The sequence below is a fragment of the Megachile rotundata genome, chromosome 16, assembly GCF_050947335.1.
Source record: "Megachile rotundata isolate GNS110a chromosome 16, iyMegRotu1, whole genome shotgun sequence".
Lineage (NCBI taxonomy): Eukaryota > Metazoa > Arthropoda > Insecta > Hymenoptera > Megachilidae > Megachile > Megachile rotundata.
The window spans coordinates 13,182,310-13,199,793 of NC_134998.1; the positions used below are offsets into that span (position 1 = coordinate 13,182,310).

At 55.3% G+C, this 17,484-nt stretch overlaps 3 protein-coding genes across 24 annotated transcripts in view; 1 reads left to right on the top strand and 2 right to left on the bottom strand.

The window, feature by feature from the left end:
- Nucleotides 1-17,484, top strand: part of LOC100883165 (uncharacterized) — an 81,844-nt gene that overhangs the window by 44,422 nt on the left and 19,938 nt on the right. For 17 of the 21 annotated variants that reach the window (XM_076540790.1, XM_076540803.1, XM_076540807.1 and 14 more), the window contains 9 exons: nucleotides 3,170-3,531; nucleotides 4,503-4,529; nucleotides 4,817-4,988; nucleotides 5,100-5,298; nucleotides 5,384-5,579; nucleotides 15,567-15,729; nucleotides 16,353-16,478; nucleotides 16,830-17,001; nucleotides 17,210-17,353. In XM_076540790.1, the coding sequence (XP_076396905.1) occupies nucleotides 3,170-3,531; nucleotides 4,503-4,529; nucleotides 4,817-4,988; nucleotides 5,100-5,298; nucleotides 5,384-5,579; nucleotides 15,567-15,729; nucleotides 16,353-16,478; nucleotides 16,830-17,001; nucleotides 17,210-17,353 (1,561 nt within the window). The remainder of the gene's footprint in view (nucleotides 1-3,169; nucleotides 3,532-4,502; nucleotides 4,530-4,816; nucleotides 4,989-5,099; nucleotides 5,299-5,383; nucleotides 5,580-15,566; nucleotides 15,730-16,352; nucleotides 16,479-16,829; nucleotides 17,002-17,209; nucleotides 17,354-17,484) is intronic. The other 4 variants (XM_076540798.1, XM_076540801.1, XM_076540792.1 and 1 more) reach the window with 3 other exon arrangements.
- Nucleotides 5,581-9,934, bottom strand: b6 (pentraxin-related protein b6). Of its 2 annotated transcripts, none has more exons than XM_076540865.1 (8): nucleotides 9,717-9,934; nucleotides 9,088-9,360; nucleotides 8,395-8,500; nucleotides 7,662-7,876; nucleotides 6,972-7,071; nucleotides 6,690-6,904; nucleotides 6,277-6,624; nucleotides 5,581-6,218 (listed from the first exon to the last, which is right to left on the bottom strand). In XM_076540865.1, exons 2-8 carry the CDS (start codon nucleotides 9,337-9,339, stop codon nucleotides 5,838-5,840), a joined length of 1,617 nt encoding a protein of 538 aa, XP_076396980.1. In that variant the 5' UTR covers nucleotides 9,340-9,360; nucleotides 9,717-9,934; the 3' UTR covers nucleotides 5,581-5,837. The 2 variants fall into 2 exon arrangements, with proteins under 2 accessions (XP_076396980.1, XP_076396979.1); XM_076540864.1 differs by having other exon boundaries at nucleotides 9,088-9,363; nucleotides 9,717-9,933.
- LOC105661903 (uncharacterized) lies at nucleotides 11,442-14,610 on the bottom strand. The gene is made up of 4 exons (XM_076540875.1): nucleotides 14,224-14,610; nucleotides 13,846-13,951; nucleotides 13,572-13,780; nucleotides 11,442-13,515 (listed from the first exon to the last, which is right to left on the bottom strand). The coding sequence occupies exons 1-4, from the start codon at nucleotides 14,368-14,370 to the stop codon at nucleotides 12,892-12,894; spliced, it is 1,086 nt and encodes a 361-aa protein (XP_076396990.1). The 5' UTR covers nucleotides 14,371-14,610; the 3' UTR covers nucleotides 11,442-12,891.

Consider the following 17,484-nt stretch of genomic DNA (forward strand, 5'->3'; position numbering starts at 1 on the left):
ACTAATATTGATTATAAAAGCGGCGGCGGAGGCGGTGGCAGTGGCGGTGGCGGCGGTGGAGGCGGTAGCGACGGCAACGAGGACGGTGGCCGATGCTTCGTTTCGGTCGAATCGGCCCTCCGTTCGACGACCGGCAGTAGTCGACGCGCCGCGGAGAGAACAGTGACGATCGCGCGTGCCCAGTTTTTCCTCCTCGTTCTCGGGCGAGATGTAACCGAGCGGATATTTCGGACGCGGTTTCGTTCGCTCGACGCTTCGAGCCGAGGTTAGGAGCACCGCTCGATTCGTAAGTTTTCTCGAGAGTGTGATCGGGTAAGTAAACGATCGTCCGGGAACGAACGGACCGAGTCGCGGACGTTTCGTCGTAGTCGCGTTCGATCGATGCGCTCGACCGGACGCGGACCGACCATGATAGAGAAATCGCCGGAGCTAAAAAACGGAGCGTCGAGATGATGCTGGAGGCGACGACGACACGTGGACGCCGCGCTAAATAACGTAGAGCGCGTCCTCGTATCCGCGCACGCACGTGCACGTGCCGAGAACGTTTCTTCTGGCCGGCGTTCGACGGCGAGGCATTCTCCGGCTTCGAAAGCGATATAGATTTTTCGTGGCAGCACGCGCTCGATTAGGAAGCACGCGCGCCTCGCGCGCCCCACGCGTCCCGTGCGCGTCTCCCGCTATTCGTGTCGAAAGGGGGAAATTTCAAGAACCCTACGATTCGAAGCCCCTTTCCGCGTGGCTTCTCCTTTCGTCTTTGACCTTTCGTCGCGCTCTCGTTTCTCCTTCAACGAACGCGCGGCGTCGTTCGTTTCTCGCTCGGTGCCGTCCCGTTCCTTCCGTTCGCCTCGCCTCGCGTGCTCCCGTTACTGCTTTCGACGATTACGACTAATTAACGCGCGTCGCCGACCAACCGGGTCGCTGAACCTTCGCTCGGACGAATCGTAAATCTCAAGGGCACGAATCGCTTCTCTCGTTCCGGCTTAATCCGATTTTCGTCGTTCGCCCGGCTAAACCGAGGGGAACGGGAAAGGGCTTCGCGGCCAGTTCACGGCTCGAATTCTCGACGATTCGGAGGCTCGAGAAGAGCCAGCCTCGCGCACTTTCGAGCGCGTATTTTTGGCCGACGATAATCGATAAACGGCCCGCAGAATCCGCCGAGAAATTATTGTCTATCGGGGCAAACGGCCGACTCGAGTATCGCGGGAACGATCGAACTCTCGACTCCCGTTCGCCGGGAATCGAGCGCGTCCCTTCGGACAGCGAGGAAAACGCGGTGGCCGTCGACGCGGGGCGCTCGGAAAATCGGTAGGGAAGAAACGTCGCGAACGAACGGCGTTCGGTCAAAACTTTTGCGCGACCGATCGACGCCGTTCTTTCTCCCCGACGAGATTAATACGCGGCGCCTGCACTCGTCCGGCCACGCGATTCCTCGTCGTCGTCCTCGACCGTGCGTGCTCGCTCTTTCTCTCCCTCTTCGTTTGGCCCTCGTTCAAGCTCGATTCATGAACCCCGGCGTTCGTCGGAAGAGAAAGCGTTCGGACAAATTCGTCGATGCGTAACAAGCGATACGATTGTCCGCGTTTCACGGTTGGCTTCGAAGCGTTCGTCGCGGTGGAAACGTCGCCGAGCCAGGTCGGTGGAAGGCAGCAACAGTTGCAACGTACCTGACGAGGTCAAGGAACCGGAGCGGTTACGTTGGCTCGCCGACGACGTTCGCCTCGCGGGTAATCGAGATCGATCGATCGACGAGCCGCACGCTCCTAACCTAATTGCGATCGAGCATGATCGGTGGCGGTGGTCAGCGGACTCGAACCGCCGCTCGATCGACGTCGATCCTCGTGAATTCCTGGAACGCTAGACGCGCGGCATACCTTTGGACGGTTCAGGAGGCCAAACCTCGTTCGGGTTTTGGTCAATTTCGTTCCTCCGCGGGGCGTTTTCGACTCGCGTGGTCGACCGTTCGTATCGTAGGCAGGGAACGTTGAACTTGCAACCGCGTTCGGGTTATTTTCGTCGCGTTAATCGGGACGAATTTACCGGTCGTTCTCGTTACGCGTCGCCAGAAGAGGAACGCGCTCCAATTTGCCGATGCGACCGATGGAAAAAGACACGGGATTCCGTTCGCGGCGAGGAAACTCGGGAAAAGGCGATCGATCGACTACTCGTCGTTGATGGGTTAGTCGCGCGAGTACGGTAGATACACGCAGGTATTTGCGGTTCGCCCGAACGGAATCTTATCTGCGGCGACGAATTATCGAACGGTCGTACGTCAGATTAGATTTCTCGTCGCAGCGGCGAACACGGGGCGTCGTTGATACGTTTGTTCGCGCGCTAGCCGCTTATTCTGAAAATAAACGCGTTCGAGAATCTTGCGGCGCGGCGTGGTCGCCAGTGCTGCACGCATCGTCGCGCGCGACGCTTCGTGGTTTACTCGGGGAAAAAGTTGATCCCGCGTACGTACGCGGGTTTTTAGAATTTTTCGCAGCGATCGCTTTCGCTGCTTTCCCGAGTCAGCGGTTAGTCGGAAAGTCAGGTTTATTCGACTCGGAAAGATCGGTCTCGCGGCCCTTCCCGTACGCTTTCGACGGTTAATCACGGACCGAGTGTTCGGTCGGAAGCTTTTAACGAATTTCGATACGAGCCGCCGATCGATCGGTGGCGCGAAATTTCCCTCGTCTCGGGCGTCCCGCGAACGATCGTCTTCGAGCGCGTCGTATCGGGCGTCGAGTGCACGCGTCGCGATTGATCCGACCACCGGGCAATTCGGGAAGGAAAAGCGTTAATTATCGCGTGCCGAGCGGAGGAATCGAGCGAGCGGATAGTGCGCACGGTGCACCGGAATTCGCGAAGCTCGTTCGTTAATTGGACGGAGCGGAGTAACGGACAGTCGTTCGCGACCTACTTTCGCTTCCGAGCTTCCATCCTCGCGTTTCGATTAAACGCGAGGGAGTCGGCCGTCCTAATCGCGAACGTTCGAGTCGAAAGAATCGGCGAGTATCTCGACGAGCGCCGAGAGGGAACACATCGTCGAAGTATTTCCGGCGAGTTTCGCGGACGCCGTTATTCTCGGCCACGAGTTTTCTTCGAGCGGGTCGCGCAGGAGAATAAAAGCCCCGACGACGAGAGAGAAGAAAGGATTCTGAGGGAGCGTTTGTCTGTTTTGTTTCAGGTGGGTCCGGCAGGGGGGAGGGTGAGGCAGGCTCGAACGAAATTCCAGGTGGTAGAAGAGGAGGTGGCGGTGGCGGCGGTATCGGAGTCGGCGGCGGAGGAAGCGTGTTGGGTGTCGGAGGAGGAGGTGGTATCGGAGGAAGCGGGGGTGGCGGGTCGGGGGGCAGAAGCGGGTCGGTGGGTGGCGGTCGGTCAAGGGACGAGCCGAGGAGGCACACCCTCGGTGGCGATCACCAGCCGTCCCTGCATCATCAGCAGTTCAACGCGGCCCAGCAGTTGCATCCCCTTCATCCCCATCACCTGCCGCCGCCACACGGCCAGTACGGTACGCCGCCCACGCGTCACACCACCATGGATCTCGAGGTGAATCTTCGTTTCCGCAACGCGTTCGCGTCCATCCTCGATCTTACCGTTTTTGCCGTTCTCCGTTCTTTCCATCGACGTTTACGGATCGTCGACGTCCGAACCACCCTTTATTTCCCTTATCTTCGTGTCTTTTTCGATCTCTTTTTTCGTATTTTCTCCACTTTGTCTCGTTCCCGTTTGTTCGAACCGCGCAGGGACGGTCAATACGACTCTCGATTTTCGACGACGACGACGGCGTACGATTTTAACGGATATTCCGAGGTCAAGAACCGAGAGTAACGAAGGGAAGAGGTTAATTAAGCCGCATCCACCTACGCCGTCCTCGTTTCGCGCGTGTGTCGTCAGCGCGGCGTCGGCGTCGCCTTCGCCGTCGGCGCCGCGTTCTCTCGCGGAAAGTTTACGCGCGTTCCAGCTTTCGTTCGATCGATGGATCGATCTCGAACGCGATAATAAAACGTCCCTGCGCGTCCGTTTTTCTTTATCGCGTAACCTATTTGGCTTTGTCACGAACGCGCGAAACAAACCTCCCTTTTATCGTGCATCGTCACCCGCCCTTTTGCTCGTATTCTTCTCGTTTCTGGTTCTCCCTTTACCTGTTTTTTGCCCGTCGATTCGACGCGAAAATACGTTACACCAACGCGGTCGCCAACGCGGTCGAATTTCCGTGCGAGACCCTGATCGCGAGGGTAAAGAAGCAAGGAGCGGAACGGGATAGAAAACTGGAACGAAACGGACGAGTTGGCGATCGCGGTAGATTTTTTGCAGGACTAGACGACCAGCCACGAATCCGACTGACGAAGAGCAGTCGCGGATGCCGGATCGATCGCTCGCGATCGCATTGTTCGCTCTTGCCTTTTCAAACTACGTTTCCAGCAAACCCCCTTTTTTCTGCTCCATGCATATATACGTATACATCTAACTGGTTTACTTGTGTGTGTGTGTTTCCGTGTACCTGCCGCCGCTAACAGATGGGGACCAAGTCTCGCCAGAGAAAGGTAATTTTCTCTTTTACTTTTCATCTCTCTCGAACTCTTTATTTCTTTCTTTCTTTTTCTCCTACTTTGTTTTATACCTTTCCAATCGCACGATGCGGCATGCGTTCGATTTCATCGTTTCTCGTTATTTCTTCGATATCTTTCTTTTCCGCGCGCGTCGTCGTTTTCGCTTCAACGATTCGATCGGAGAGGAAACGTTGAAACGACGACGGACGACGGACGACGGATAGCTCGGACGACCAACGACGAACGCGGACGTCTAATCGAGCGACGCTCGGATGTTTCAGTCGCCTCTTCCGCGCGGGTACCCGCCTCCCTCTTCGACGATGTTGCTCGATGAAGACCCGGGCATCATGTCCGAGGTGGAGACATCGAGCACCGGATTCCGACGGGGTGGCAAGCAAAGAAGCAGCCTCCCCGTCGTACGGAACCCCAGCAAAACATTGGAGCGACCACTAGGTAACTCACGACCCGCGATAGAATTAGGAGCGTCTTGTTGCTGCCTCGCTGCTCGATGCCCTTGTCGGACATTCCTGACGAAACGATGCGTTTCTGTGGACGATTCCTTAGGTCTAGTGTTCCTGCAGTATAGGAACGAGACGAAGCGGGCGCTCCTACCCAACGAAATCACTAGCATAGACACCGTCAAGGCACTCTTCGTCCGAAGTTTCCCGAAACAACTGACTATGGAGTATTTAGACAGTCCTCACGTCAAGGTTTACATACACGATAGCAACAAGGACATGTTCTACGAACTCGAAGATCTCAGGTACGCGGCTACCCTCTCTGTCTAACGATTCTCTTAATAGGGAAACCTGTCGATCGTTTCACCGAGGAATTCGCCTCCGTTACAGATCGCATCTGAGAGACATCCGAGACCGTAGCGTGTTGCGACTGTTCGAGAGCACCGACGGCGTGACGGGGATGTCGGGACCTTTGGGAATACCCGGGACCGGAGCGGGATTGCCGCCTCATTGGGAAGACCAGAGCTACTTCAGCGAGCCGGAATTCGACAGCGAGTATCAGCATCAACACATTCACAAAAGCAAGGTAACGATCGTAACGTTTATTGCTCATTTCGTGATACGTACGCGCTCGAAATGATCGTGCGCGCGCGCGTACAAGCTCGACGAATCTACGCGCTGATTCGCTACGCGACGTCCGAGGCTCCAACGGCCAAGTTAACCTTAACCTTAAGCCTAAGTCTAAATCGGCGAATAAATACGACTCGGAACTCGAGATTCGAGTTCGCGACGCGTAGGAGAGAGATCCCGTGTCAGTGGCGATGGCGGTTCACTCGAATGGGGCTCAAAACGCTTTGCACACCGGCGATGCCGGGAGATGTAACGCGCCGGAGTAGAGTTTCTTCGGGACCGATCTCCAGGCCATGATCAACGCCTTCGAGAACGGTTCGTCGGCGCAGCCGTCGCAAACATCCATGATCATTTTCACCTCGGCCTCTGCCGGCTCGCGCTCGTCGTCCTTGTTCTCGTATTTCGGTAATTGAAGTCCAAAGTTCGCCAGACCGGCAAAGTAATCGTTGTCTAATCCCTGAGACACGTATCCGTCGTCCACGATCAGCCCGTCTCCAAGTTGTACCAACTCTCTCTTCTTCGGCTCGGAATCCCTTTTGCCGAGTCTCTTCACCTTGTCGGACGTTTCGCTCTCTTCTCGCGGCACGAACGTCACCTGAAAATTCGCTCGTTTTCGATTCCGCTCGTTCACCGTTTCCGACTGTCTCTCTTACCTTGCCGTCCGAACGTTCGTCCGTCTCGTTGTCGGTCATCGGCGTCTCGGTGGCCGTCTCTTGGAGACCGGCATTCGCTTCCTCCTCCGAGCTCTTTTCCCTCTTGAAGAGATTGTGGTACGAACCGTCGGCAAAGTTTCCGCTTATTCCGTTGGAAGACGGCGAAGCAACGGCGGGTTGCGGGTTACCGAAGAACTGGGAAGCTCGCAGGGGAAACGCGGTGGATACCGCGGGGAGATTGGCTGGTGGGAACGGCTGAGGTGGCGGATCTCGCGGAATCAGAGCCGGATGACGCATGGTGACTCCTCCACGAACGATTTGCACCGGCGCTCCAGGGTTCAACTTTATCTAAAAGTCCCCAGCGTGTCATTAGCGTCTCTCGACGACGCGTTAATCGTCAGCTGCGACCTTACCTGATGATTGATCTGTCCGCCAGTCAGGAAAGGGTTTTGCGGGAGCGGTGGACCTGTTATCGGTGGACGCGTTGCGGGCCTGGGGGTGTTGTTGCCGGTTTCGTGCTCGTAATGATGAGCGTGATGATGCTTGTGATCCTTGTGGGCCTTGCCGGCAGTCAGAGCTACCTCGTACAATTGGACCATCGTCACTTCTCCCAAGAGACCACCGGCACCTGTGAACGAATCACGCGTTACGAGCGGTTTCGCAGAAAAGCGAAGGAAACGTAGAAAATCACTTACCGGGAGGGGAGCCCTCGCCCTCCAAGAATCCACCGCCCAGCTGTCGTTGCTCCTGTCCCGTGATCGCTACTCCTCCACCTTTGATCACGTGTCCGACCAGCTAACGCGTTCGAAACAAACAGGAACGAATTAGGATCGCATCCGACAGTTATCGATTCGATCGATTCAGCGCGCTGCTTTTTCGCTTCGTTTCTGGTGTATACCGCGTCGAATCGATCGCGCGTACACGCTCTCGCTTTCACCGTGAATCGCTCTTTTTCCGTCCCGCAAGCGTCGGAGAATTCCGTCGCGAAGGAAAAGCGCGCGGTAAATTCGAACCGAGACGGAAAAATCGTAATCTGGGACGCGTCTACTTTCACGTCACGGAATAGGCGCGGGCTGACGCGTCCGGAGAGAGAAAGATATAGAACGGATAACGAGCGTGCTCGGCGTGCCAAAAGTTCCGCAAAGTTAGTCATCTCGTCGAATTCTTCGCGCGATTTGCATCGCGGATAGAAGGGACGCTTTCCACTCGACTTTCGAGAACGCGACGCGAAAACGGCCAACGGTTGATCTCAAAGCGTGACAACGTCGCTAGAAAGCGCCCGTACGTCGATTCCTCTCGCTCGCTCGCGAGAATCGACGAGTGCCGTTTTTCGCGTGGAAAACTTTCGTCGACCGAAACGAAAGATCGAAGGGTTCCCAACTTACCCTATTGTTGAACCCACGACCCACGCGCTCGTCGTTGACCCAGATCTGCCATTCTCCGGTTCGGCCGTTCCAGCTTTGGCAGGAGTGGTACCACTTGTTCAATCGCAGCGGATAATTCAATCTGTACAAGTTGTGACCGTTGACGTTCATCATGTAGTAGGAGCTCCTGGCGGTGTTGGCCACCCAGGACAATATCCCGCGCGGCTGGTCTCCGACTTCGAAGAAACCGTTCTCGATTAGAATCGTTGAAAGTCCCGCAGGACTCGGATAATAACGAGTTAGTCGTTTCGATAATCGAGCTGACCGCGCAACCGCCTAGCATATTATTCCAGCTCCGCTCGGAAAATGCTTCGTCCTCGAACTCGATCGCGAAACCCGTTCCGCAGATTTCGCAGGAATTCGAGTTTGAACGGTTGCGCGATTCTCGACTATTTCGAGCAAACGAGAGAGTCGATCGGATTTTGAACGTCGACGATCGACGAGGCGGCGAAGCGCGAACGGATCGGAAATCGTGCGAGACAACGGCCATCTCCCGAAGAGGAGGTTCGATCTTCGAAACGCCGAGAATCGCGGTGCCTTCGCTTTGCTCGAAAAGCACGACGAGAACTTTCGCTTTCTCGGGCCATTCGCGGCGCTCGCGCGCACGCGATGCGAAGGAGGAAAAAAAAAACAAAGGGAATAGGTGAAAGGAAAAAGAAGCGGATACTCGGACAGCCGACACGGCATCGCTCACCTGCGTACGAAAACAGCGGATGATCGTTGGTGTGGTTGAAGAACTTGGTCCACGCGCATAGGGTGAACTCCTTCATGTCCGGTAAATCGATCTTGTAGTGGATGTACTGTGAACAAGAACGAGCGGTAAATCGAGTCGATCGAAGCGTCGGAAACGCGGTGATCGGTCTCGAGCGGAAAAGTTGTTGGCCGTGGCGGGTGCTAATCGTTCGTTATTCGTTTCCTTTCTCCGATTACCGGATCGCGGCCAATTTCGTTGCTCCGACCGGACGAAAAGCTGTTCATCGACGGCCCGCTCGATTCCGTCTTCCGGATCGATTTACGTAACTAGTTTCACCGGACTTTCGAGATATTTTCGTCACGCGAGAACAAGGTCTTTGCCAGGATTTCTTGGATCTCCGACGTTGCGCGTCCCCGTTACGCAACGTCGATCGGAACGCTCGATCGCGCATCGCGCTGGAACGCGAGGAATCGATCGAGGCGTTTTTGCGATCGTGCTAACCTTGATCGCGAGTCGTATCGTGGCAAAGTCGACCGAGAGGCGAGGTTCGCGTGTCGTTTCCGAGGCGTTTTCTCCTACTTTCGTTACCGAGATTCGTGTCATTTTGTTCGCATCGCGTTCTCTCGACCGTGAAAAACTTTCCGCGTATCGGGCAAATTACGGAATTCCGCGTTCGAGAAACGCTGCACGTACCTCGAAGTAGAGCTGTTGGTTCATCGCGACCTTGTACAGGGTGCACCTGTCCTGTTCCTGTTGGACCAGCAACGAGGAAGCTTCGTGATCGTACAGCGACTGGGCAGGTCCGTTCGCGAACACGGGCGACGAGTGCTGGAGGACGCTGCTCGAGGAGATCGGAAACGACGGTCGCCAGGACGTGGATATCGCTCGCGCCGCGAACGTCGTCCACGCGAGAACGCTCCAGACCGACAGGACGGTCGACGTCATTTTACGGTCGGTCGGACGATCCTTCTGAAACGAAAAGAACGGTGAACCGCGAAAGAAAGGATTCGTCCGTCGGCGTGACGATCCAAGATAAGCGTTCGAGGACACTAGGAAGCGAAGGGTCGATTCGTTACGCGGGGCGGTTGAAAATTGCGTAATTCGATTCACGACGGCGGAACAATATCGTGGGTAAACACGATCAAAATCAGCGTTTTTCATAACCGTGCCTCGCCGGTTTCTCCGTGCAGGAATCTAGCGTGGCGTGCAGGAAAAATCGCGAAACCGGCAACTATAGGAATTATTTGTAGTAGCTGGTCGATTCGAAGCGAGTAGCGCGTGAAAAAACGAACGACGCGAAGCAACGGGCGGGTACGGCTTACCTTTCGCGAAACGAACAAACGAAATCGACGGAAAAGTCGAGAGGGACGTTCGAGGAAACGCGAGAGTTATCGGTAACGACGAAGATAGCGCAAAGTCGACGAACGAGTCACCGAGAAAATAATCGACACGGCGCGGCGGCGCGTAAACGACGCGATAGAGGGAGGTAGATCCTCTCGAGCTCGAAACAGAAAGGTAACTGTCCGCTCGTTCTGCTCGACGTAGGCCTCGTAAACTCGTAAGAGGTGGTGCGTGCCTCCTACCCGCTTTGATTCGCCTTTTTCTCTCTCTTTTACTCGCCTTCTAGCCACGGACATCCTACGATCCGTGGCGTGCCACGGGATGCGCGTACACCTTACTTCTCTCCTCCTGTTCTCCCTCGATTTTCTGGGTCACTCTCGGTATCGCTCCAATTTTTCCTTTAACGCGTTCCTCGAACTCCACTCGCGTTTTTTTCCCGCCAACGTTCGTCACCGCCGTTGTTTTCGAATCGGTTCGCTCGGAAATAGCGGTGCCCGAGAAACTCGTTGAATCGCGTAATCGGTGAAGCGAACGAGCAATCGGCCGGATAACCGAAGGAACGATAATTAAGCGCGAGCGAATGCGCGTAATTTGCCTCGCGGCTCAACGATACCCGTGATCGCGGCCTCGTTTTTCCCTGCGGAGGTTTGTCGCGTCGCGAAAGCGGGCCCGGCTCGGTCCAGCTGCTCGTAAAAAAGATTCGTGACGCGAATACGCGGCCGGCTAAAAAGACGTTGCGAAATTCGGACTGGCCGCGAGATCCTATTCGGATATCGCGAGATTTCGGTCGTCTCGGCCTCGAGGTCCACTCGGCCTCTCCGCTCCTTTTCGGAACAGCCTCGTCCCGGATAGAGCGACCTGAGTCCGGTATCCTGCCTCCCTCGCCTCTCTATGTACGATCGCTGTAAATTAGAAGGGTACTCGTCGTTCGGTTCGCTCGTAGAATTTCAAACGGAGAGAAAATCGGATCAGGCGGTCGAGTTTCTCGAGGTTTCGTGATCGACGCGGACGGGAAGCGGATCGCGAACTCTGACCCCAGAACGGGGTTCGACGCTTTCGCCGATGCGTCGGGTCGTCGCGACCGCCCCGCCGAATGTCTGGCTGGACAAACGTTTCAGAGAAGAAAGTATCGACTAGTAAACCGATACGCTGCGTGACGGCAAAAGCGGCAGTTGAAAAATGCACCGATTCCCCTCTCCTTCGTCGTTCCGATCCCGCGTCTTCTCGGATTTCCTTTCCCCGCGGAGCACCGGAAGAAAAGACGGGAGGAGGCGGGCCGGGAAGAAAGGACGCGAGACTTACCCTAGAAAATGAAAGTCGTACGCGGTGACTCTCGGCCTCGAAAATACGCTTCGATTGACGGCCGAGCAGAAAGTGCCGCGCCGTCTCTAGGAATGTCGGCAAATTACCGCGATTGTTAACCGTTTCGCTAAAGTCAAACGGCACGTTCTTTTTCGCACAGCGCGTCGACGATGCCCGAAGGCAGGATCCGCTCGGTGTTAACCCAGATACGGTCCGGCAAAGGATCGCCGATCCTTTCGAGTTTTCTATCGTTGCGCAACGTTTCTCGCGGTTATGTAAATCGACGCTTCGCGGACGGTGTCGATTTTCCGTCAATCTCCTTTCTGGAGATCGAGACCTTGTAGCCCGGATGCTGGGCCCATAAAAACGCTGAAATCTGTGACGGGTAGGAAATTCACTAGTCGTAGGTGATCGAAAGTATCTTTATTGCGTCGCGACAAAACGGTACAGACACGATTGGACCAAGAACAGCGCGTAACGGTGCATGCTGCTTCCTGTAGCGAGATGCTGGACGACGATCGGATTACGCGATCGAGGCCGTTCGAAAAGGGTCGAGAGAATGGCTCGTAAAACTCGACCGGGCGATTTTCGGTGAAAGCGAAAGCGATTCGGTGAACGGACAGGCCCGGATCGAAAGCGAAGCGCAACGGAACCACCGGCCGGTCTGCTGGACTCTTCGACGAGAGTCGAATCGTGGCCGAGATCGATCGCGTGATCGCTTTTTTCTTTCGCACGGAAACGAAGTTCACGGTCAAAATTTACGCGCGAAAACTCGATCGTGGTCCGAGCGACTTCTCGTATGTCGATCGCGGCACCGTTCGATCTCGTTATCTCGTAATCTCGCTTCGAGAAACTGCTAGAGCGGTGAAAGTTTTGGACACGTTCTTTCCGACGAATCGTAGTACCGGTTGCGTAAGGATACGACGCATCCGTAACGCGTAACGTTAGCGACTCGTAACGAGAGTAGCTTTAGGGTTCGAGGTATGGACGTACGGAAATTATCTTTCCAGAGGCGGATAATCTAAGCTGTTCGTTGCGCAACGGTCGCCAGTCCCGGGAAAAATCCGTGTTCCATTGTGCGACTAACGACCGCCGCATTCGTCGACCTACGCGTAAGCGCCTTCCTATGTAATCCGCGACGGAAGAAGCTTTCGAGCAACGATCGTGATTCGCTGAGGTAACGAGGCGAGTAAAAATTTGCCGTATATGGATTCGCGGATGCAATATCGAATCGTCCGCCAAAGGTCCAGTCGCTGACTGGTTCAAGGAAGAAAGTCGAGAAAACATTGCCGACGCGGTTTACTCGCGAGTTTCCAACTACGCTGCAGTGGCATTCGCGATTCGAATTCGCTGCGCTATTGTCGTAAAAGGGTGCTCGCGCGACCTTTTTTTGTCACGACCTAGCCTCGCCTAGATATCGATCTGTCCGCGGTTTTGTAACGTCGCTCGTTTCTTCTCTCTCGAGTTTTTTCCGAGATTGCGGCAAGCTGTTGCGCGCGATGCTATGTAAATTTTACCGCGTACCGAATCGGCACATTTGTCGAGCGAACAACGCAAATTGCCTTTTTCGCCGAAGAATAATCGCCGATTATTCCGAGTAAGATATGACAGATATAACGTTATCCAATCGTTATTTAACAATGTTTCGCCGTTTCTATCGCAGGCGTCGCGGATCGTAATATCTCGAGGTAGCAGAACCGGTTGACCGATCGCGGTCGCCGAATTAGGATCGAACGAGTTCCATTAGTAGCGAGACGTTTTGGTCGAGTTTCGAGTCCGATCGCGTCGATAATACAGATAGGGATCGAGCAACGTTCGCGGTAATCGATTCCGCGCCCCGATCCGTATCGTTGCTCAAAAGTTGCCGCACTCGCTCTTCGCGTTCTTCAGGATGGCTCCTCCGAACACGCGAACTGGAGTCCTGCTCCAGGAAATGAGCATCAACGAGCCGCCTATGAACGGACTTCCTCTGCCGATCTCGCAGCGAACGTACGACAATTTGACTAATCGTAAGCCGAGCGGTTCCTCGCTCGTCTCCGCTCCGCCGATCCACGCCGGGCTCGAGATCGTTCTCGTTCCAGAAGCGGGCTGGTCGCTCACGGTGCGATTCGTCGGTCGCAACGGTGATGTCCGAAAACCGTCGGCGTATCGAGGACCTCGCAAGCGGTCAAGATTCGGGAAGAACACTCGCAGTGTCCGCGACCCCTGACCGATACCGTGTTGCGGCGGTTTAGTCGAAATGCTCGGAAACGAAGCTCGGTTGCCGTAACTTGGGTAGCCACTGCCGGAAGGTAGAGCAATCGGATTGCGGCCGCTTTCCGTTCCGTAGCCCCGCGCCGAGGGATCGAAAGCGGAGGCCAGCAACAGATTAAAGCCCAGAACCGATCCCTCGATGCCTTCTTCGAGCCCCTTGTCGAAATCCGTGTACTCCTGCCCGAGCACGATGTCGCCCCCGCTCGGTATCACGTGGCCTACCGTCTGAAATTCGAACGTTTTTTAATTTCGTTCGTTCTGTTACCGATCCGCGATCTTACCTCGTCCGATTGGCCGCGAGCCCACAGTTGTCCGTTGATCCACAAACCGTACAGGCCGACCCGATTTTCCCAGCTCAGGCACACGTGGTACCAACGCTTCTCGCGTATCTCGGTCGCCGACGCGACCACCTGCTTCCCTCCGATTTCTAAGTGGACGCTTCTTCCCTTCGGCGATATCCACGATCGGACCAACCGTTCGCGTTCGTTTTCTGTCATAGAAGAACGTTTGGATCACCGTAGTCGAGAAACAAATTAAATCGGCGAGGGTACTTACTCGAATAAGAGAATATGGAATGGGGGTGAGTGAGGTCGTTGGACTGGACCCACAGGCAGAAGGTGAACTCTGTGATCTCCGGCACGGGTAGTTCCCAGCGTAGAAACTGTAAAAATCGTCCGTTCTCGTTAACGATCCGTGTGATCCTATTGACCAATTAAGTCTCGCGCGCTGAACGGCTACGTTAGGTACACGTAGATCAGGGCGGCAGCTAATAGCGAATCATCGTGATTTGGCACAAAACAAACGAATAGAAAGCAACCGGACAATCGTTGGCGAGTGACGAATTCGTTTCAAGGACTCGCTCAATAGCCGAACGATTGTTCTTTTTTCGAGCGTTCGGACGTCGTTAGAATCAGGCCGTGCGAACTTTCTCACCTGAATGTATCCCTTCTGAGTGAGTTGGGCCATGTGCATGGGCGTCTGAATTTTTCCGTGGCACGGACAAATCGCCGAACCGAGGAGCATCAGACAAGCGAGAAAGAACGCGTCGCGTCGAAGAAAATCATTCGTTGACCCTTCCATCGACACCGGATCTCGTAGGCGTGTTCCCTTTTCTCGTCGTTCTCTTTCGATTCGGCGATTTCGCTCGTTCGAATCGTCGTTCGCTGTCGTCTAATTCTTACCGTCACAAGTCGGCGGTAATCGCAAAATTATTCGAATGATCGCGTGTTCGAGAAGCGTGTTGCGAGCAGCGCGCGCGAGTAAACGACACTAAGCAAAGCCGGTGCCGAAGCCGGCGAGCACGGCTCCGCGAGCACTTTGAACGAGGAAGAGGGAGGAGTAACTTGCCCCTGATACCGCTTTGACGACTACCGTTTGCTCGTCCGTCCAGAACTCGCCTTCCCTCTCTCCGTGCCACCTTCCTTCCTGTACGCACTACTTCCGGAAATGCTGGTAAATACGATTCGCGCGAACGCACCGCTCGAATCGGCGTAGCCCCGCGCAGAGCGATTACCGTGACCGAGGCCTCGGCCGGGTACACGATAACGATTCGTTACGAGATAATGAAACGAAAAGCGGTTCGACCGGATCGCTTTCGAACACGCGAGAGTCTTCTAGCTCGGATGCGGGGAACTTTTAGCGATTTCCCTTTTTTTTTCTCTCTTTTTGACGATACCAGAGATTCTCGCGATCGAGCGACAGGTCCTTTGCGTAATCGTCGATGCTCGTAGGCGACTCTGTTGCGTACACGACGAATTCGTCAGAATGGTCGTGACGAAGCGGAAAATTGTCGACCGTTTACCTGTCGTAGCCACCGTGAAATCGCGCTCGACCGATTCGCTGTTGCGAGTCCACGATATCGTAGAAAATGAAGCCTCTGGTCGTTGCGATCTATATCATTTTCGTTTCCACGGGATTGCGCGGCCTTTTCCTTTTTCGTCGCGTGTTTCGCATTTTCTCTGGAATTCGCGGCACGAACACGAAGAACGCGAAACTCTTATAAATCCAAAACCTCGTTTCGAACCGATCGTTTCCATGTTAGAACAAATTGCAACTTTTACCGTTGCAACTATCTAGATCGTTGCGCAATTCGCGCATTGATTTGCTATCGTTAGCGCGATATTTGCTTTTTTACGACACCTGGATAAGGCTTATCTTTCGATCGCGAGACGGTTCGTATTTCGACGGACACGCTCGACGAAGATGATACCGCGTGTAAACGGAATCGACGAATTTCTAACCGAGCGACCAATTAAGTCGGAAATTTGTATTTGCAGACGGCGAAGAACTCGTCTTCCGGGAGCAGCGGCTACTACATCGGAGGAAGCAGCACCCTGCCTCGAGGAGGACCGTTGATGAGGGCGTACAGTCCGGCGGCGTCGTCGGTGGTCGGGGGACCAAGCTCGACCCCGACGCAGCCGAAACCTCTGGCCACGCCAGGTACGCCACGATCCGCGAAAATCCGACCGGATCCGACCGTTTAGCGTGTCGAGGGGATGGGTCGTCGCCGTTTCGGGAATCGTCGTTGGAACGAGATCCGTTGCTGGCATGCTTATGCGCGCACACCACCCTCTAACGCTCTAACACGCAAACCCGTAGCTCGTTCGCGATAACTCTTACTTACCCTCTGCTCGCTTCCTTCGTTCTCGCACGCTTCGCGAGCAACGCGCCTCTGCTCTCGCTTGGATCGCGAACGAGTATCGTCGTTCGGGAACGCTGGCTAGCACGCGCCATCCTCGCTTGCGCGTCCACGCGGTCGGCTCGTCTCCGTTTCGGTATCCGCGGCGTACACGGCGTCCGTTCGATCGGCGAACGCGGAACGACCGTGGTCGTAGAACGGTCGAAAAGGTTGCTCGCGTCTTTGCTAGGACGCGACGGCGAAGTGCACGGCGTGCAAGTCGAACACTCGAGGAGGAGTCGCGATCGAATCGCGATCGCGTTTCGTGCACTTTTACCGAGCGAATTGGCAAAGAACACGATCCCGGGGAGAAACGCGACGCGTACGCGTACGCGTCGCAGCTGGGTACATTGGTTTTTGTTTGGTTTTCCGGATGGTTGGATAGGTGGTGGCGGGGTGCCGCCGGCCAAGCCGCTTCGCAGCTACCACTGTGGTAAGAGTCCCCTTGGAAGCCTCGGGGGCTCGGCTCGCTTCTCTAGAGACAGCTCGGTCTCCCTCTATAGTATAGCAGGTCAGTAGTATCCTTAATTAACTCCCGGAAGCTCGAATCCTTCCGAGTCGATCGCGATCGCAACGAATCGAGAGGCCAGGGTCGCTCGAAGAGTTCGAGGAAGGAGGAGGCGGTTTGGTCGTAACGGAACGGCTTCGAGAAACACCCTGAGACGATTGGCAGATTCGCGAACGCGTTCGGTCGAACGAGACGCGCGCAATCCCTTCGAAAAAATCCTACCGATCTTTCGACGTTCCGTCGAGATCGCGAGCGATCTCTCGAGTCGCTTCGTCGCAAAATTTTGAGAAAATCGCGCGATAGGCGGCCCTTGGACCCTCGGAATCCTCCTTGTTAACGCTTGCCGTTCCGCAGATCGATTGCACGGGGAAAGCGGCTACATGAGCAGTCCCGAGAGAGGCGGCGGAGTCGGCTCCGGAAGCGGAAGATACCCGCCCGGCCCTTACAGCGCCGGAAGCAGCTACGAGGATCCGTACTATTCGCAGTACTCGGGAACCGTCACGCCGGTCATCGACGAAGAAGCCAGGTAATCAGAGTTTAACGACGAATTCTCGCTCGTCCTGCGACGTTCGTTCGAACTCGACGATGACCGACCGTCACGCGGCGAGCCTCGATCGCTCGATTCGCCCAAAGTAAAATATAGTTATTGAAAGTCGCGAAAAGCGCGCGCGCGCGCCTAATTCCGTGGATGGCTGATAGCGCGGATACGTGTGTCTCTGTTGTGGGTGGTGCAGCGATACGGAACTGTTGGAGGAATCGTACAGCCTTTACGGTGTGAAACCGCCAGGCCGTCCGCCGTCCGGTCCTCCGCGATCCCCGTTTCCTCCAGGGGCGCCACCACCTTTGCCACCCGGTGGTCAGAGCTACGACGCTACTCGGTACTCACCTCTATCCTCTCTTCTCTGCGCTTTTCTTCTTTCTTCTTCTTCTTCTTCTTCTTCTTCTCCTCTTTTCTCTTCTCTTTCTTCTCCTACTTCCACTTCTATTCTTGAAATCTTGTATCCGCGAT